The 20224-nt window shown below is 70.0% G+C and overlaps 2 protein-coding genes across 2 annotated transcripts in view; one reads left to right on the top strand and one right to left on the bottom strand.

The window, feature by feature from the left end:
- Positions 1-2131: 2131 nt before the first annotated feature.
- MAPK8IP2 (mitogen-activated protein kinase 8 interacting protein 2) lies at positions 2132-15217 on the bottom strand. The gene is made up of 12 exons (XM_054200201.1): positions 15132-15217; positions 10106-10211; positions 9158-9394; positions 7409-7511; positions 4809-7250; positions 4285-4360; positions 3998-4170; positions 3796-3905; positions 3575-3694; positions 3415-3485; positions 3072-3170; positions 2132-2557 (listed from the first exon to the last, which is right to left on the bottom strand). The coding sequence occupies exons 1-12, from the start codon at positions 15194-15196 to the stop codon at positions 2485-2487; spliced, it is 3675 nt and encodes a 1224-aa protein (XP_054056176.1). The 5' UTR covers positions 15197-15217; the 3' UTR covers positions 2132-2484.
- LMF2 (lipase maturation factor 2) overlaps positions 4253-20224 on the top strand; it is a 106887-nt gene continuing 90915 nt past the window's right edge. The window contains exon 1 of the mRNA XM_054200235.1: positions 4253-4256. The gene's annotated coding sequence lies outside the window, so the exon portion shown is untranslated. The remainder of the gene's footprint in view (positions 4257-20224) is intronic.

Below are 20224 nucleotides of genomic sequence, written 5' to 3'. Positions count from 1 at the left end.
TGCTGGGGGCCAAGAGCTGGGTGGGGGGAAACACGCTCAAGGCCTCATTCGCTCTACAGCTGATGGTGACCCTGACCGTCGCGGTTGCCTTGGGGGACAAACAGCAGCCAAGGAAGAGAGGGAAAAGGGCTGGAGAAGCACAGGGGGCCCCGGGGGACCCCACTGAGCACCCCCACCCCAGCAAGGGAGGAGCCATGGTCGCCCCGAGGACCCTCCGGTTTTCTCTGGGACCATCACCCCTCCACTGGCACCTTCGGCTCGTGCCCACCATCACCCCTCCACTGGCACCTTCTCGAGGGCCGATCCTGCTCCCTGGCATGCGACTGGGGACCCTGGCGTGGCTCCCACCCCCTGCCAGCACTGGGGTCACTCCCCCACGCGCCCCCCACCCGAGAGAGCCCCCTCCCACCCAGCCCGTGGAGCCGGGCACCAAGGAGGGGCTTCAGGGCCGGGGGAGTCGGTGCCTCACAGCAGCCCCCGGCAGCCAGCACAGGGAGGTGGGGGGGCTGCCACCACATCCCCCTTCCTGTGTCCCCCATGGCCCTGCTGCCAGCCCAGCCATGCCGTGCCCGCGCCCCGCGGGTCACTACAACCCCCCCCTCCTGAGCCTGGTGGCCCCTGTGCCACCCTGTCCCCAAGCCCGGCTGTCCCCATCCCTGAAGCTCCTGTCCCTGTGCCACGGCCACGCTGCCCGTTGTGGGGACACTGATGCCTTCTCATCCTAGGGGCATGGGCCAGGACCCAGCGCGTGCCCATGGGGCACCGCAGGCTGACACACAAGGGCTGGGTGCTCCTGCTCTGGGGTGACATCTCACTGACGCCCCCCACCCCCCCCCCCAGCTGCTGCCCCCTCCCTGAGCCAGGACGCTGCACCCCAAACCTCGGGGCACTGCAGCGTGGCAGCGACGCACATGAGAAACGGGCTGCAAGAGGCCACAGGGAGCGGGGACGGCGGGAGGGGTTGTGCCCCCCCACCCCAGCACCCTGCACACCCAGCCAAGCACCCTGCCCCTCCTGCACCCCCCCAATGCACCCCCATGCTCTGCCCCTCCTGCACCCCCCCCAACGCACCCCCATGTTCTGCCCCTCCTGCACCCCCCCAATGCACCCCCCATGCTCTGCCCCTCCTGCAGCCCCCCCCCCATGCACCCCCCCATGTTCTGCCCCTCCTTCACCCCCCCATGCACCCAGCGGTGCCCCAGGCACCCCCCCCCCCGCATACCCCACTCTCCGGACTGCACCGCGCCCCCCCCCGCACCTCCCTCTCCCGGGCACGGAGCCCCCACCCTGCCCCGTTCCCCCCCCGGCCCCCAGGCAGCGCCCCCGCCCCGCGGTCACACCAAGCATATATTTTATTGAAAGACCAAGTGGGTGACAAGGCGGCGGGGGGAGAACCTCGGCCCGGGGTTTGTACAGGTGTGGGCTGCGGGGGGGCTCCTCTGGCTGGTGGAGTCACGGCGAGAACTATCGGCACGGGGGGGGGGGGGCGGAGGGCTGGGCACTAAACTAGCGCTGCTGGGGGGCGGGGGGGGCCGGCAAGCAAAAGAAATCACCAGGCACAGCAGTGAGGAGCGGGGGGCGGCCGCCGGCCCCCTGCCACGCTCGGCCGGACCCCCGGCCTTCCTCCCGCAGGGCGCGGGCACGGGGGCCGGGGGGGTCCCGCGGGGCCGGCGGCGTCTCCCCCTCCCTGCCCCGGTGGGAGCCCCCCACCCCGAATGCCGGTCCTGCGCCCCACGGTCCCCTGGGACGCGAGGGGATGGCAGAGCGGCGGTGGGGCAGCGGAGGCGGATGGAGGGGGCCGGGGGGGGGCTGCGTCGCGCTCCCCGGGGGCCGTGCAGGGAGCACTGGGGTGCTGGGCCGCTCCGGGGGGGCCTGCGGCGGTGGGGGGAGCCCCCCGGGGGGTGAGAGGGTGGTGCTGCCACCGTGCAGGGGGACAGCATGGGCTTGGGGGGCTTCACAGCTGGAGATGCTCACCCCAGCACCCCCACCTCCCCGTGCTCCCATCAGCCCCCCACAGCCTCCCCACAGCCCCATTCACCCCCTTGAGCCCCCCCACCGCTGCCCCTGCAAGCATTTGCCCCCCCCCCCGACTCCCCCAAGCCCAGTCACCCCCGGCGTCTCCTTTCCCGGCAGGGGCTCCGGCTGGTCCCCGCTCCTGCGGCCCCGGGCTGGCTTTGCTCATGCAGGGGGGGCAGCTTCTGCCCCGGCCCCCCGGCTCGGCTGCGTCACCCCCGTGGCCGGGGTCCCCATGGCACGGGGCCGGGGCGGCGCTGGATGCACCCTGGGTCCCCACCCGGGGGCTGTGGCTGCGGCCTGGCCCCCGGCCCCCCGAGAAGCGGTGAGGATGTGCGGGGAGTCCGTGGGGCATGGGCTGGAGCATGTGCAGGGGGGGCCAAGCCGGCTGGTTGTGGGGTCAGACAGAGTCTCTGGCCGTCTGTGGGGCTGGAGGGGGGTGCGGAAGCAGGAGACACAGTGACCGTCCCCTTACTCCAGGTAAATGTCCTCTGTGGGGCAGGCGTACTCCAGGTGCTCCTGGTAATATTCCTGAAACGCTCGTCTGCAAGGAAGGGCACAACGGGGCGGCTGAGGGGGGGCTGGGGTACGGACCTGGCACCACAACCCCCCGCACCCCCAGCCCCAGCACAGCCAACCCCCCAGCACCCAGACCCCAGCACTGGCACAGCCAGCCCCCCAACATCCAGACCGCCTGGACCCCCAGACCCAATACAGCCAGACCCCCGGCACCCAGAGCTTCTGCACCCCCAGCCCTGACATGGCCAGACCCCGGCATCCAGACCCCAAATCCCCTGGACCCCCAGCCCCGGTACAGCTGGCCCCCCTGCACCCAGACCCCCAGCACCACAACCCCCCGGACCCCCAACCCCGATACAGCCAGTCCCCCTGCACCCAGACCCCCAGGACCCAGACCCCCAGCCCCAAGACAGTCAGACCCTGCCCTCAGACCCCCAGCACCACAACCCCCTGGACCCCCAGCCATGGCAGAGCCAGACCCCCAGAACCCAGCCCCCCTGCACCCCCAGCCCAGGCGGCTGCCCCCGTCCCCATCGTACCCGACGCACTCGGCGACGTGCCGCATGGATTCCTGTGAGACGAAGACGTGGCAGGCGAAGCGGCTCAGCACCGGGTGCTTGGTGATGAACCCGAAGTAGCTGCAGGGGGAGGGCAGGGTGAGGGGGGGACGTGACACCCCACTCCTGCCCCCGCGGGGGGCTCGGTGGAGGGGACACCCACCGGGGCCCTGGGGCTGGGCAGCCATGGCAGGACAGGGACCGAGCAGGGGGACCTGGTGTGGCACCGGAGGAGCGCGGCTGCCCCCAGGCAGGGGATGGAGGGGGGGGGTCCCTTGGGGCTGGGAGCACCTGGGGGGCTGTGGGAGGAGCGGGGGGGTCTCACCAGCTGTTGCGGGGGTGGCACCCGCAGAAGGAGATGTTCTTCATCTGGAAGAAATGGCTGCAGCGCTCAAACTGGAAGAGAAGAACCGAGGTGTGGGCGCCCCGGCTGGCGGCAGGGCAGGTGTCCGGCCCTCCCCCGTGCCCCCCGCTGCGCCCCTCACCTCCTCGTCCCGGCTGTACTCGGTGACGGTCAGGATGAGCTTGATGCCCTGCAGCGTGATCTCCAGGTCGCAGCTGGCCGGCGGGCGCAGGTGCACCGTCAGCTTCCTGGTGGTGGCAATCTGGGGGGCATGACGGGGGGAATCATGAGTGGGGGCGGGGGGGGCTCACGCCAGCGTGGGGAGGAGGGGTCCACGCCACCAGCCCCCTGCCCCGGCCTCACCTTCTGCATGGCGGCGCAGAGGATGCCGTTGCCCTGGTGGTACGGCACCTCCACCGAGCCCAGGAACTGCACGTTGAACCGCTCCACCCAGCACGGGTTCCTCTTCAGGCCTGCGCGGGAGAGGGGACGAGGAGACGCCATCCCGAGCCCCCCGCGGTCCCCGCCGCCCCCCCACAGCCCCGGGGACCCCGCAGGCTCCTACCGATGGCGTCCCGGGCTTGGCCGACCACCTCGTGGGCGTAGAAAGCAGGGAAGATGCCTCTCTCCCCCGTCCGCATGTTGTAGCCCCGGTACCAGTAGTCATCCTCCTCCAGCTCCACCAGGATGGGGTCGTCCACGTCCAGCTCCAGCTCGTCCTCGTGGCGCGGGATGAACCTGGGGGGGGATGCAGGAAGGAGGATGTGGGCAGGGAGGGGGAGAGCCACGGGAGAGGGGGTCCTGCGAGACCCCCCCGAGGTGCCCGCGGCCATGGCCGGGCTCGCTGCTCACCTGAAGACGGCCCGGTGGGTTTGCTCCCGCTCCTCCCCGTTCACCATGCAGGAGAACAGCCCAAAGGACTCTGTGCCTGCAGAGAAGGAGGCTGCTGTGGGGCCGGGGGGCAGCTCCCACCCCACCGCACGGGGGGCACCCCCAGTCTCTGCCCACCCCGGGGGCTGCAGGACCCTCAGGGCAAGGGCAGCGGGGAACAGATGGCCATCACCCATGGCCCCATCTCAGGGGTCCCACCTGAGCCCCTGGCCCAGCACCCCCCACCCGGGGACCCCAGAGGGCACTGGAGCAAAGGTGTGTTGGGGATCGACCACCCACAGGGGGGCCTTTGGGTCCAGCCCCACGCCCCCTCCTGCCACTGCCCCACAGCCTGTGCCATGCTGTGCCACACAGGGACGATGCCATGGCCAGGATGGCCGAGGCAGGACATCGAGGGCAACCAGCCTGCAGAGAGCACGCAGAGCAGCCCAGGAGAGATGGCATGGCACGGCATGGCACGGCACAGCATGGCACGGGCCACTTACTGGAGGAGCGGGAGGTGCTGTTGACAAAGACGTTGAGGAACTTCTTGGAGAACTGCAGGTCGGCCTCCGGGGACGAGTCCTCGGAGGAGCTGTGGGCGTCGGGGGCCACCAGCCCGTCCCCAAAGGCCACCTCGTCCTCCAGGTCGCAGCGGTCGCAGGCGCGGAGCAGGTCGCTGTCGTCGCTCAGCACCGAGGTGCAGCGCCGCAGGCTCACCAGCTCCAGCTGCGTGTGCTCGTCCACCACCAGCGTGTACTTCACCGAGTCGTAGGCCAGGGACTCGTCCAGCGCCCGCGGCTCCAGCGCCCCGGGGGCGGCCGGCAGCTCCCCCCCGAAGCTTCCCCGCAGCGGGTCCTCGGGGAAGGGGGAGCCCTTCAGGTAGGGCGCCTCATCCTCGTCCGTGGAGTAGGCCATGGTGAAGCCGCGGTTGGTCTTGGCGGTGGAAACATCCAGGGCGGGCGGGCCAGCGTCAGGGCTCTGCCCCTGGGGCGCTAACCGCACGTCATCGATCATGTCGTCGGCCTCCAGGACGCCCGAGTCCAGGTCCCTGTCGACGGCCCAGTCCTCCGGGCCGGCGTTCGGCGGCGCCGCGGTGCTGCGGTGCTCCCCGGCGGTGGCCTCGGTGCCGGGGGAGGCGCGCGGGGTGGCACGGGGCGGCGCGGGGCGGCAGCCGAAGGTGGCCAGGACCTCGGAGGCGCCCAGCCTGTCGAGGGCGACGGGGCGCCCCGGAAAGACGGGGGCGATGGTGTCGTTGGTGGGGTTGCTGAGGAAGAGGAAGGGGCCCGGCTCGTCAGCGGGCAGCTCCGGCACCGGCTCTGTCCCGGCGCCCAGAGCCCGCTCGTCCTCGGCGCGCTGGAGGGAGCTGCGCAGCGTCTCCATGTCCACCAGCTCGATGGCGCGCTGGCAGCGGGGCAGGGTGGCCGGCTCCCCCGTGCCCACCGGCGAGTCCCGCGAGCCGGGGACCTCATCCAGCGCCTCGCTCAGGATCTCGGGCTCCAGGTCGGAGGCTGGGGAAATGGTGTCACAGAGCGAGTGGGTCTGCTGGAAGCACTCGTCCGGGCACTTGATGGGGTAGGAGCCCTCCGAGATCATCTTGTTGACGAGGTTGCTGAGCAGCCAGGGCGAGTCTGAGTCCTCGCTCAGGTCGGGCTCCGACTCGGAGTCGGAGTCGTACTCGCTGTTGTCCTCCTCGTCCGCCTCCGGCATCAGCTTGGGCCCCACGGGCAGGTAGAAGGAGCGTCGGATGCTCTCCAGACTGTGGTCGGGGTCGATCTTCAGGTCCAGGGGGCTGGAGACGGAGACGTCCGTCTGGCCCGCGGGCGCCGAGGAGTCCGCCGGGTTCAGGCTGTCATAGTAGCCCTCCATCTTCAGCTCGGCCAGGCTCTCCCGCCTCACCACGCCGCGCTCTGGCAGCTCCCTCTCTAGGGTCTCCTCCTCCTCCTCCTTGCCCTTGTCCAGCAGCAGGGAGTCCTTGATGCCCATCACACCAGGGGCCTCCAGCTCCGTCTCCAGCTCGGCCTCTGAGGTGGGCGAGCTGGCCTCCTCGATGGAGTTGGTGAGGTGGGAGGACCTGCCGCTGCTGCTGTCGCTGCTCAGGTCCAGCTCCGTCTCCGAGATGGAGGAGATCATGTTGCTGACCAGGCGCCCGCCGGCGAAGGCCGCCTCGATCTCCCCCTCCACGTCCGAGTCGGAGCCGGGCGAGCTGAGGTCTTCTCCGTGCCGGCCACCGGGCAGGAAGGGCTTGGTGGTCCTGCTGGTGAGGTCGGCCTCGATGCCGGGGTCGGAGGAGGGCGAGGTGGTCTCCGAGGAGCCCGAGGGGTGCCCGCGCACGCTGGCCGCCCGGCCGGGCTGGGGACCCTCCCCGTCGGAGCTGAGCGGCTCTGCCGGCCCCGCGGGGCGCACGTAGGCGCCCGTCAGCCGGGCGCCCTGCCCGTCCCGCCGCTCGGCGACAGCCGCCGGCTCCTCCCGGCACCGCGGGGAGCCGGGCTTCTCGCGGGGGGCCACGGGGGACCCCGGGCTGCCGGCCCCCAGGCCACCCCCTTGGCCGGGCACCGGCCTCTCTCGGCTGCCGGCCACTTCGTGCTTTGGTGGGGCACGGCGGCCGTCGGCGGCGGCGGGGGCCCGGGGCGGCGAGCCCGTGTCGGGGGGGCCGGGGGGAGCCGCAGGCCCTGTTGGAGAGAGAGACGGTTTAGGGGGCGGCTGGTGGAGGTGCGACGGGGAGAGCGGTGCTCGCAGCGCAGAGGAGATGATATTCATGTTATAATCTTCCCCGGCTCTCGGGGGCGATGGGTTACCATGTGCCAGCGACTCGTGGCTGTTGCCTTGCGAGTCAAAGGGGGAGGGCTGCAGCGAGGCGGGGGCCTGCCCGGCCCCCCCGGGGCTCGGCCCCTTCGGGCTCTCCAGGCAGGGTCCGTCTTGGATGCAGGCGTGGGGAGACGAGTGTCCTGCAAGGGAAGGCAGAGCCCCGCGTCAGCCCCCCGCCCCGGCGCCAAAATCCCACCAAGGGGCATCTAACCGAGGGGGACGGCTGCGGGACCCCCGGGTGCAGCAAATCCCGGTGTCAGCCCCTGCCCCACGGACCCCATCCCCATCCCGCGCTCACCGGCGTGTGAGGACGAGGAGGAGGAGGAGGAGTGGAGAAGGGCGTCCTGCCAGGTGGTGCGGTGAGCGGGCGGTGGGAAGCTGCCGTTGTTGTTCAGGGAGTCCTGGGGGAAGAGCAGAGCCGGGGGGAGTGAGCCCCGGGAGGGGACACGGGGCGGCCGAGCCCAGGGACATCTGGGGACCCGGCAAGGGGGATGAGCCGGAGCGCCCGGCCGGGACTGCGCGGGGGCACGGGGGCACCAAACGCGGGTGGGCCGGCCCCGGGACACCCCTCGGCACGGCTCGGTGCTCCCCACCAGCTTGGCAGTGCCGGGGCCACGTGCCCAGAGGCTTATCCGGATTAGGGCCGCGTCGTCCCCAGCTCCCCTGCCCGGCCAGACGCTCACCCAGGCCACACCAGCCATGGAGCGGGACCGAGGGACAGCACGCTGCCCGTCCTGCACGGCCCCGGGGACAACACCGTGCAGGGGATGCCCCGACACCGGTGCTGACCCCACGGGACCCCCGAATGAGGCCCTGCTACGCCCCGTCCCCCCAAGAGAGGAGCCCGACCCCAGCGAGCGGGACCCCCGCTGCCACCCCCACGGAGCGGCCGTCCCCGCAGTGCGGGTAGGAGCCGGCAGGGCCACGGCTGCCCGTCCGGCACGGCGGCAGCTGCGGATTAGTGCCGGCGGGAAGCGCAGGCAGCGATAATCCCGCCAAGCGGGAGATTAGCGAGCGGGGCCGGCGCCACGTGCCATGGGACACGCACGAGCGTAGCGGCGGGGAGGGCGGCAGGGGGGGTCACTGTCACAGGGGGTGTCACAGGATGGGTGCTGGGGGGGTTGGCACCCCAGGACCAGGGTCTTGTCCCCTCCCAGGGCCGGTGCAAACGGGCTGGAGCAGGGATTACCGGGATTTGCACCCTGGGCACACCGATGGGGGCCGGATCCGGCATCGCCGGGGGCTCCGCTGACACCCCGAGGGATGATGGACCGGGGCAGCCGGATTTGGCTTTGCTGGTGCATCCCGCTGGGGCGCAGCACGTTGGGGCTGGGGGGCTCCAGGTGAGACCCCTGGGGCGTTGTCACCCTCCTGCGCTGCCCCTCAGCAGCCCCCCACAGCCCCAGCGGCGTGCGGTGCCCTCCCGGGAGGGGGCCCGAGAATCCCGAGAGCCCCCCGGCACCATGGCAACGCAGCGGGATGCAGGCAGCACCGCACGCAGCAGCCCACGCACTGCGGCGGCGCAGCAGCTCGGGGACGGCACTGCACCCGCGTGCGTGCGGGGACACGGGGACACAGGGACACCCCTGCGGCGACACGCCTGCGGGGGGACCCCCACACCCGGGGGGAGCCCCTGAGCCCAGCTCCGGGGATGGAAAAGGGGGGATGCAGTGGGCACGAGCACCCGTGTGCACACACATCTGCACACAGACACCCGTGCACACGCGTGTGCGACGCACAGGCCAGCCCCGCGACGCCCGCTGTGCCCTCCGCCGCCTGGAGATGTCCCCAACCCAGACGTGGGGATGGGACCCCCAGACCCCCCAGTCCAGGGCCTGGCAGGGGCCTCCCCAGACCCATCCCCAAGGTCCCCAGCTCGGCCCCACCACTGTGGAGCTGGAGCCAGTGCCATCTTTGCCCTTCTCTGCCCCTCCATGCTCCTGGTGCCCACCCCGGGCAGATCCCCCCACCCCTCCTCCTCCGCCGGCCATGGGGCGCAGAGACCCCGGGGGGCAGAGAGAGCCCTCCCGGCCACCCCCACCCTCACCTGGGTGCCCGGGGCCATCAGGTTGAGGGTGGTGGGTCGGTGCTTCTGCGTCTCCTCCAGGGCAGGCGAGGGGATGGGTGAGGCCGAAGGGGACGGTGGAGCTTCCAGCTCGTTGCCCTCCTCCTCCTCCTCTTCCTCCTCCTCCTCATTGTCATCAATCATCTCGAACTCCTGGAAGTCGTCCTGGAAGGTGCAGACGGGGTGCGGCTGCTCGCCGCGCTCCAGCACCAGGCAGTCCTGGGGATGCGGCACACGGTTAGCGGCCACGGTGCTCGCGCTTGCCATGGCCACGGCCCCGCTCCCCGGCATGGCATGGCCACCGCTGTGCGACCCTCCCCAGCGCCTCCGCTCCCAACCCAACAGGACGGGGGTCTTCAAGAGGAAAGTGCCCGGTGCCGGGACCCCCCAGCTCTACCAGCGCCCTGCCGGTCCCTCCCTGCCCGTCCTGGCCCAACACCCAGCGCTTCATCCCACCCACGCGCCTGCCTGGCCCCTGCCCCTTTCCCCGTCCCCCCCGGGGCCGGGCAGAGCTGGGGAAGAGCTGAGTAAGCCAGAGCCACGCTAGCCACCAGAGCCACCAGAACTAGGGGGGGCCACAGGAGCCACGGGAGCCACCAGGACCAGGGGACCACAGTGGCAGATGATGCCCTGACACCCCAGCCTTGCCCACACCGGTGGGGCCAGTGTGGGGCTGGCTGCTGAGCCACCCGTGTCCCCATGACCAGGGGGGGACAGAGGTGGTGGGAAGCCCCAAGGTGTCCGGCCATGCCGTGGGGGTCCTGGGCTCTGACCCCCACCTGCACCCTGCAGCACATCCCTTCGGCACAGGGACCTGCTCCCTCCACTCCCGGGGGGCTTTGCCAGGCCGATGCCCCCGCCTGCTCCCCCCCAAAGCTCTGCGCAGCCACCGCATCCCCGGGGGGGGCCCGGCACGCTCAGCTCCTGCACCTTCTCATAGTGGTCCGAGTCGTAGTTCAGCCCGATGCCGCAGTCGTCCGTGATCTCGGACAGGTCCTCGTCATCAAACTCCTCCAGGCTGATGTCCTGGGGGGGCCTGGGGAGAGGGGCCAGGGACGTCAGAGCCGGGGGACATCAGGCCAGGGGTGACACGCTGACAAACCTCAGGGAAATGCCTCCCGTTTCCCCCATGGCACCACAAGGGCCTGGAGAGCCGAGCGGCACCGCAGGCTCATGCCGGCACTGTATCACCATCACCCCTGGGTGCCAGCATGGCAGCACCGACCCGGTGGCACCGCAGGGACACGCTGGTGTAACGCCATCACCCCAGGGTGCCAGCATGGCAGCACCGACCCGGTGGCACTGTGGGGACACGCTGGCGTAACGCCGTCACCCCATGGCACCGGCACGGGAGCACCAGCCAAGCCGACACGGCTTGCTCTGGACAGGCAGTGCGGGGCCTGGGGCTGGAGGCGACGAGCAGGGTGATGGCCCCGCGGTGCACGGGGCAGCCGCTCTCAGCACCGCGCTCCCTCCCGCCCGGCTCGCCACCACCTGCTCGGATTCACCGTCGGCCTCGTGCCGGGGCGGTGGGAGCCCAGCGCGGCTCATGACCACGCAGCCACAGGTTGTCCCCGGCCGGGCGGCAGTAACGAGGCCGCCACCGCGATGGGCAACACGTTGCCCAAATTCCCAGCAAAATCCCTTGAGCCAAACCCGAGGCGCGCACGGGGCGGGGACAGGAGGCTGCGGGGTGACCTGTGCCATGGATGGAGGCCATGACACCCCGTCCTCACCCGTGCCATCCCCCCGCCTGCCCCGCAGGTACGGGCGGCCAGGGGAGCCCAGCCGTTCCTCGGGAACGGGGGTGTCATGGAAACCAGCGGTTTCTGCAGGGAAAGGCAAAAAAAAAAAAAAAAAAAAAAAAAAAAGAAGGAAAAAGACGACAATTCTTGGCAGGATTTGGTGTTGGAAAACGGAAACGAAACGTTTTGGGCGGCTCTGTAGGGTGAGAGGTGCGGCAGCGCCCAGGCACCAGCCAGGACTCTCTGCCCGCCCCACTGGGGTTTGGGGACACCCGGGGTCCCCCCAGGCCAGCCCTGAGGGCGCGCGGCAGCTCCCGGGGGGGATGGACTGGGGCACGTGGGGCTCCTCCAGCGGGGACGGGTCTGGGGTCTCACGGGGACCTCACCGGGGTCTCGGTCCCAGGACCCGGCTGGCAGCAGGAGCGGAGCCCCCCGCAGTGGGGGGGTCAGAGCCCCCACAGCCACAGGTACCGCTGGGGCCGCCCCCCCTGTCCTGCCCCTGCCCCGAATTCCCCTTGCCCAGCTCCTCGCCCAGCCCGGGGGCCGGGCGCTCACTCCCATTTCCCAGGGAGAAACATTTCCCCTAATCACATAATTCCCAGAACTAGGACATTGAGACGGCAGCAAATAGTCGCAGATTTGTGGCAAAAGCATCTGAGCCGGCGGGGGGACGCATGGCCTTGGCCCGCAGGGGGGCACAGGGATGGACCCCAGACCTCAGCCAGGGGTGGGGGAGCCCCGGAGATGGTGGAGAGCAGAATCCAGGGATGGTGGGGAGCAGAGCCCCGGGGGTGGCAGGGAGCAGAATCCAGGGATGGTGGGGAGCAGAGCCCGTCTCCCCGTCCCCGGGGACACCAGTGGCTGCTCTCCCGCAGGCAGCAGGGTAGAGGCAGAACCGGCCGTGGGACCTGCTGCGCTCCCTGGGGGCGACCAGAGGCCTCAGGGGTCCTTGGGAGGGCAGGGACAGTGCCCTGGGACAGGGACCTGCCGGGGTCCCACAAACCCCCAGCCGGGTGCCGCTCCCGCACCCCCAGACCCCCCTCACCCGGGGGAACAACTCCTCCGCCAGCCCTCGTCCCGGCTGAGGGGACACGCATGCCGGGCTGGCATGGCACCACGTGACATGGCAGGGCTGGGGTCCCTGCCCCACACAGGGCTCCTGCCCACCCGCAGCCAGGCTCTGGCTGCCCGGGGAGGCCATTCCCCCCTCGGCGGGGAGCAACCGCCGCAACAAACCACGGCTGAAGTTTCTAGGTCATGGCGCTCCTGAGCTTGGGCGGGCACAGCGGGATGGCACAGCCAAGGCGGGATGGGGCCACCACGGCAGGATGGAGCCACTACAGCAGGATGGAGTCGCCACAGCGCTGATGGGGCCACAAAGGTGCTGATGGGGCAGCCATGGTGGGATGGAGATGCCATGGCACTGATGGGGCCACCACGGCACTGATGGCGTGGCCACGGTAGGATGGAGCCACCACAGTGCTGATGGGGCAGCCATAGTGGTATAGAGCCACTATGATGGGATGGGGCCACCACGGAGGGATGAGGATACCATGGTGGGATGGAGCCGCCATGGCAGGATGGGGATACCATGGTGCTCATGGGGCTGCCACAGTGGGATGGAGCCAGCACAGTGGGATGGAGCCACCACGGTGGGTTTGGGATACCATGGTGCTGATGGAGCTGCCATGGTGGGATGGAGCCACCACAGCGCCGATGGAGCCACCACAGCGCCGATGGAGCCACCATGGCAGGATGGAGCCACCATGGCAGGATGGAGCCCAGCTCCAGAACCTCCCCGAAGGGACGCAGCCTCAGCCCCACTGCAGGCAGAGAAGAGGCAGCACCACGGCTGCCGGTGCAGGGACAGAGCGACGGGCGCCTTGGACGCTCTGGCGATGAGCAGCGGGTGGGAAGGATGCCGTGCATCCCTGCCACGGCCACACGGGACACTGCAGCCAGTCGGAGCGGAGGTGCAGGTGGGGAGCACCTGAGCAAGGGTCCAGAGCCAAGGCAGGGGTTTGGGGAGGGGGGAGCTCACCCCAGCCCCATGCACGCACAGGGGGGTCGGGAAGGGCAGGAGGCAGGGGGACACCACACCATGGGGCGTGCAGGGACCTGGCCCCCCACCACATGTCCCGGGCCGGCCTCGCTGCCTCTGCCCTGGCGTGTCCTGGGCTGGGGGGGAGGACTGGGAGCTGGACCCCAAGGGGGGCCCCAACAGCACCCACCCCTGGGGTACAGGGAGCAGGGCCGTGTAGGGACGGGGGGCACAGCGGGGTACACACCGGCACGGCACAGCACGCACCCCGGCGTTTGCACGGGAGCTGCGGGGGGCCGGGCTCCCCGAGGAGGGCGATGACCGAGCAGGCCACGGGAAGATTGAATTTCCTCGTTATTTCCAGCCCAGCTCCCCGGACAGTTGGTCCCGGCAGCGCCTCTCCTGCAACGGCTTCTCCCGCGGGGACCAGCCAGGGACCAGGACGGCAGACGTGCCCCCAGCCCCACAAACCCCCGACCCCCCGCTGCACCCAGGGCAGGGACATGGATGCAGGGAGGTCGGTGCTGGCCATCGGGGACCCAGCCCCAGACGGTGTCCCCCACCCCAAGCTTCTGACCGGCACCTGGGGCTCCCACGGCCTGACCTGCAGCCACCCCCACCGGGGCTGGACCCCCAGACCGGGGTGCAGGAGCCCAGGAGCCATCCCCCAAGAGCCATGCCGAGGCCTCTCCGCGTGTCCTTTCCACATCACGTCACCTTTACCAGCCTCTCCTTCCCCTCCCATCAGAGGACCCCACCCCACCAGCCCCAACAAGCCCCGGGCTGGGCGCGACCCCCCCAGAAACCTCCTTGGAAAGGGCCCTATCCACATCTGGCCCTCGCAGGGCCCAGCTGAACCGGCACCGGTCGAACCCGCCACCTCGGTGTCCCCGGGGACTGGAGCCAGTTCTCGGGGCTGGTGCAGGGGTGCAGCGCCCGCTGCCCGCGCTGACTCTCCCCATGGGGTCACGGCCATGGCTCCAGCCCCCCGGCACCCGCAATGGGGGTGTCATGCCACCATCAGGGACCTCGGAGACCAAGAGCTCCCACAGGAGCCGGGGGGGGGGGGGTGATGGATCGGGGGGGGGAGCAGAGGTGGCCAGCACAGAGGCCGAGTGGCCACTGTCCCCCCCTCACAGAGCCCAAGGGGCAATGGCGAGGGGCAGCGAGTTGAGTCCCAGGGGGATGGAACCCCATGGAGGGGGACACGGCCAAGACCCTCCCCACCACTTGCCTGGGGGCCCCAACCAGGAGGGGGGGGGTCCTGCCAAGGTCAGGCGAGGTGTGGGGGACCCCGCACCTCACCTGACCTTGGCAGGACCCCCCCCCCCCGGGTTGGGGCCCAGCAGCGTCTCCCACCCCATCGGACCCTCCAGGAGGGCTTGGCCAGCGGCCCTGCGTCTCCGGTGGCCCTGCGGTAAGGTGACCCGCCGTGGGCACTGCCAGGCCCTGGCGCTGCTCCCGAGGCGGGGTGGGGGGGGACAGGCAGACGGGGGGGACACACAGCTTTCAGCACCTGCCATTGACCCTGGGAGCGGTTGCTGAACCCCCGACCCACCAGCTATGGGGTGCGCGTCCTCCCCACGGGGCCAAGCGACCCCAGAAGGGCCCGATCCCGGTGCCAGCACCGCTGCGGCGCGGCGGGAGAGACAAAGAGGCGGCGGCGGCTCCCCCCGCAGCGGCGGGATGCGGCGGCATCGGGCACAGCCCAGCCGGGGGGGGGCCCTGAGTCCGGGAGGTGGGGGGGGCTGACCCTCCGTTGAGGGGGAGGGGGGACAGAGGGGCCCTCCCCGTCCCCTGCTGCCGGGGCTGGGGATGCTCCGGGAGGGCGGGGGGGGAAGGGGAAGAGGGCCCCCCCATCCCCTGCTGCCGGGGCTGGGGATGCTCCGGGGCGGGGGGGGATGCGGCGGCCCCGTGAAGGGCCGGGCCGGGCGGGCGGCCTGCGCGGCCCCGCATCCCAAGGTGAACGGGCGGGGGAGCGGCGGGGAACGAGCTGGGGCGGGGGGGGGGGGGTCCGGGCCAGCCGCCGCCGCCGCCGCCCCCGCCGGGCCCCGTCCCCGCAGCCCCGCTACCCGCCAAGGGCAGCCCCGGTGCCGCAGTGCCCCAGTACCCGCCGGATTCCACCCCCTACCCCGCATGTCCCCCCCCCCGCGGTGCGGGCCCGGCTCACCTGCAGCCCGGCGGGGAGAGCGAGTGGAAGGTGGAGAGCGAGAACATCTCGGCGCGATCCGCCATCTTCTCCCGGCCGGGGCTGCGCCGGACTGCGGAGCTGCGCGGGGAGCGGCGGGGGCGGCGGGGGGGCGAGGGAGGGGCCGGGCGGGGGGGGGCCAGGATGGGGAGGGAGGGGCCGTGGAGCGGGGAGGGGGGTGGGGGGGGGCAGGATGGGGAGGGAGGGGCCGGGAGGGGCGGGGGATGCCCGGGGGGGGGGAGCGTGGGGGCTGGGCGGGGGTATAGGAGGGGGGCGGGAGGGTATGGGGGGAGTGGGGGAGGTAGAGGAGAGCAGTCGGGGGGGATAGGGAGGAGAGCGGAGAGCGGGGGGGTATAGAAGAGGGGCGGGGGGGTGGTGTAGGGAGGGATGGGGTGGTATAAGGAGGGGGCGGGGGGTGGTATAGAAGAGCAGCGGGAGGGGTGTAGGGAGGAGCGGGGCGGTGGTATAGGGAGGGGATCGGGGGTGGTATAGGGAGGGGCGGGGGGCGGTATAGAAGAGGGGCGGGTGTGGTAAAGAAGGGGAGCGGGGGGGTATGGGGAGGGCCAGGGGGGTTATAGAAGAGGAGCGGGAGGGAGGGTATAGGGAGGAGCGGGGGGTGGTATAGGGAGGGCCGGGGGTGTATAGAAGAGGGGCGGGCGGTGGTATAGGGAGGACCGGGGGGTATAGGGAGGGGTGCGGGCGGTGGTATAGGGAGGGGATCAGGGGATGGTATAGGCGGGGGGGGGGGCTGTCTGGAGGGAAGGGGGAGGGGCTGGGGGCCCTCTAGGGAGGGGAGGGGGCGCTGTATAAGGAGAGGGGGTTGTATAGCGGGGAGCAGAAAAGTGCCGGCAGTTCCCTATGGAGGGGTGCAGCGGGGGCCGAGGGGCGGGGGCTGTATAAGGGGGGACAGGGAATGGGCGCGGGGCACGTGGTGGGGGGGCCTCTGTGAGGGCTGTGCGGGGGGGGGCAGAGCTGCACGGGGGAGCCTATAGGGAGATGTAGGGCCATGTACAGGAGAGGTTCAGAGGGCTGTAGAGAGGCGGCACAGGGTAGGGGTACAGGGGTCCATAGGGAGGAGCGGGGGAGCCCATAGGGAGAGGCGGGGGCTATATAGGGAGAGGCGGAGTGTCTATAGGGGCGGGGCAGGAGGTCCATAGGGAGCTACAAGGAGGGGCGGGGGGTCCATATGGAGCTGTAGAGTTTCAATAGGGAGCTTTACGGGGTCTATAGGGAGCGGTAGTGGGGCAGGGGTTCTATAGGGAACTGTAGGAGGGGCAGGGGGAACATAGGGAGCTGTAGGGGGCCCATACGGAGGTTTACAGGGTCCATATGGAGATGTAGGGGGTCTATAGGGAGCTTTAGGAGGGGCAGGGGTTCTCTAGGGAGCTGTAGGGGTTCTACAGGGAGCTTTAGGGGGTCCATATAGAGCTGTAGGGGGTCTAGAGCTTTAGGATGGGCAGGGGGTCCATAGGGAGCTGTAGAGGGGGCAGGGGGTTCTATGGGGAGCTGTAGGGGGTCCATAGAGAGCTGTAGAGGGGGCAGGGGGTCCATAGGGAGCTGTAGGGGGTCCATAGGGAGCTGTAGAGGGGGCAGAGGGTTCTGTAGGGAGCTGTAGGGGGTCCATAGGGAGCTGTAGGGGCCGGGGCCGCACAGGGGGCAGGGGCGGGGCCCCGCGCGCAGCGGGAGCTGTCCGGCGCTGCCGGTGCTGACAGGCTGCGCTGTCCCGGGTGCTGAAGGGCGGGGGGAGCCGGGGGGGTCCCGCTTAAGGGCAAAGAGCAACGGTGGAGGCAAGAGACTGCGGGGGGTGCACTGGGGCGGAGATATGGGGGGTCCGTGTTTTGGGGAGCGGGGTGCAATGGGGGGGTCCGGGAGAAGCGGGGGGGCCATGCTTTGGGGAGTGGGGTGCAGTGGGGGGAGGCCAGGAGGAGCAGGGGGTCTCAGGAGGCTTTTGGGAGTCCGTGCATGGAGAGAACGGAGTGAAATGGCGGGGCGAGAGGGAGCGAAGGGGCTCTAGAAGCCGCAAGGACGTGGGGAGGGTCATTGCATTGGGGAGCAGGAGGATACAGCAAGGGGGGCTCAGGGGTAGCGAGGACAATCTGCACCTGGGGGGCTGGAAAGGGGTGGGGTCGCAGAGAGAGGGGTCAGGGAGGCAGGGGCGATCTGTGCATGGTGGGGGTGCAGCCCCCCTTCAGCCCCTCCTGACCCCCTGCCCCATCCCATCCCGGCTCCCCCGACTGATGAGGAGTCCCGGGTGAGACCAAGGCCAGCTTTGTGCCACGGAAGAGAGGTCGCAGGGGGACAGCTGTCCCGGTGTCACGCTGAGTCCCCAGCCCTTGGAGGGGCGCTGGCCCTGCCTCTCCTACCCCGGGTACCCTGGGCTGCATCCCCAGCAGCGTGGGCAGCAGGGCGAGGGGGGGATTCTGCCCCTCTGCTCCGCTCGGGGAGTCCCCCTTCCAGTGCTGCCTCCAGCACTGGGTCCTCAGCACAGGAGAGACACGGAGCTGTTGGAGCGGGGCCAGAGGAGGCCCCGGAGATGCTGGGAGGGCTGGAGCCCCTCTGCTGTGGGGACAGGCTGAGAGAGCTGGGGGGGTTCAGCCTGGAGAAGAGAAGGCGCCGGGGAGACCTTCCAGCCCCTTCCAGTCCCTCAAGGGGCTCCAGGAAAGCTGAGGAGGGACTCTGGCTCAGGGAGGGGAGCCACGGGACGAGGGGGAAGGGTTTTACACTGGAAGAGGGGAGATTGGGATGAGAGATTGGGAAGAAATCCTTTGCTGTGAGGGGGGTGAGCCCCTGGGCCAGGTTGCCCAGAGAAGCTGTGGCTGCCCCATCCCTGGAGGGGTTCAAGGCCAGGTTGGACGGGGCTTGGATCAACGTGGGCTGGTGGGAGGTGTCCCTGCCCAGGGCAGGGGGTGGCACTGGGTGGCCTTTAAAGGTCCCTTCAACCCAAACCCTTCTGTGATTCCATTACTCTCTCCATACAGACCAGCCCCTCCCTGGCTCCCGGGTAGAGCAGACCAAGCTCCCATGGCAGCAACGCTGAACCCTGGGGGTTTGTTTGCTCCGGTCCCAGAGGCAGCACGCTGCTTGTCCTGCAGGACAATGCCAGGGCAACAGCGGGACACCGGGCAGCCACTGCCCATGGGTGATGCCCGCATCGACCCCTGTCCCACCAGCCTTCAGTGCCGCAGGCAGACCCCCTTGCTCCGCACAGGGCCCATGGTCAGGAATGGGGGCCCCTTCTCAGCTCCACAGGGCTCAGGGACTGTGAGAGGGGGCTGCACCCCCAGAATGGCTGCTCTGAACCCCTCACACCCCCACGCCCGCCTGCGCTGGGGGAGACGGGCAGGAAGGGGACACCCTGTCCTGGGTATCATGGTTTAACCCCAGCCGGGATCTAGAACCATGAAGCCACTGTTCCCCCCGACCCTGGCCTTTCACCCTTCCCAATAAGGGTGAGGGGAGAGGGGGGAAAAACCAAACTCATGCATTGAGATAAAGCCAGTTTAATAGAAATAATACCAGAAAAGGAAAAGTAACATTAATAACAATAACGACACGGGTCACTCTCACCGCCTGGTGAATTGGCACCATCCCAAGCAGTGATTGCGCATCCCCCACCCCGACCAGCCCCATTTCTGTACCGAGCATGACGCCTGTGGCAGGGAATGTTCCTCCAGGCATTCCATCCTCTGCCTGTGCTTCTATGGGAAGCTGAAAAAGGTCCTTCGATAGTATAAACATCACTTAGCAACAACTAAACCAAGATGCATCATTGGTGTTCCTTCCACAGCCATCACTAGAAAGGGAATGAACTATTTCCAGGCTGAAACCGGGACACGGGGACAGGACACGGGGACAGGCCGCTGTCTCCTGGCTGTCCTGGTCGGTGGCGGCAGGCAGGCACAGCCAGGCAGTGAAGGGCTGACGCCGTGGCACAGCACAGCCCTTCCAGCACCCCGAGATGTGGGTTCTGAGGGGGCCGTCAGGGGAGACGTCCCCCCTGTGAAGCTCTGGCTCCCCTGGGAAATGCAGCCGGCAGACGTGGGCTCAGCAGCACCCCATTAGTAGGGCGGGTTGGGGGACAGGGGCACAGAGACCCCTGGAGGCACAGCCGTTCCCCTCTCACGGGCACCGGGAATGGCCTGGCTGCCGCTCCTGCCCCCGGCTCCGTCCCTCAGCGGGGGCTGCGGCACCACAGGTAACGCCGGTGGCTCCACACCAGCGGCTGCTGCCGGGTGCGCAGGGCTAGGCATGACACCCCAGCACTCCCAGCACACCCCAGTGCTCCCAGCACACCCCAGTACTCCCAGCAGTCCCAGTACACCCCAGCAGACACCAGTGTTCCCACTTCTCCCAGTACAGCCCGGTGCACCCCAGTGCTCCCTGTACACTCTAGCACATTCCACTATACCCCAGTGCTTCCAGTGCACCCCAGTGCTCTCAGCTCTGGCCTCAGGGAGGGCAGAGGATCAGCGTGGGCAGCAGCCCCTGCCCTGGCAACGATGCCCCGTGTCCCTCTGGCCCCAGCCCCATGTTGCCCCATGGGTGACCCATGCCCAGGGCCCAAGCACTGCCCCCCTCCAAGGTGTGCTGCCCCACAGACCCCCCAGCCCTGCCCGGCCCCCCAACGGGCAGGATCAGGCCCGCAGGGAAGCCAGGGGCAGGCAGATGGCACAGCAGCACAGATGCTACCAGCCCCCCTGTCCCCCCCGCTCACCCATCTGCTGCTGCAGCAGCCCCGGGCCCCCCTGCCCCTGGCACCGCTGGGCTCCGCTCCTGGCACAGCCACGGCCCCAGCGTAATCCCAGCTCAGGGCTGAGTGCTGCCGCCCAGCATAGCGTCACGGGGTGGTTTAGGTTGAAGGGACCTTTAAAGGCCACCCAGTGCCACCCCCTGCCCTGGGCAGGGACACCTCCCACCAGCCCACGTTGCTCCAAGCCCCGTCCAACCTGGCCTTGAACCCCTCCAGGGATGGGGCAGCCACAGCTTCTCTGGGCAGCCTGTGAACCGCAGCCCTCTCCCCCCGCACCCCTTCCCCAGGGAGCAGAGCTCGGAGCTGCCCCGGCGCTGGGACCCCT

This window comes from Rissa tridactyla, chromosome 1 (assembly GCF_028500815.1).
Source record: "Rissa tridactyla isolate bRisTri1 chromosome 1, bRisTri1.patW.cur.20221130, whole genome shotgun sequence".
Lineage (NCBI taxonomy): Eukaryota > Metazoa > Chordata > Aves > Charadriiformes > Laridae > Rissa > Rissa tridactyla.
This window is presented reverse-complemented; position numbering and strand designations above follow the sequence as displayed.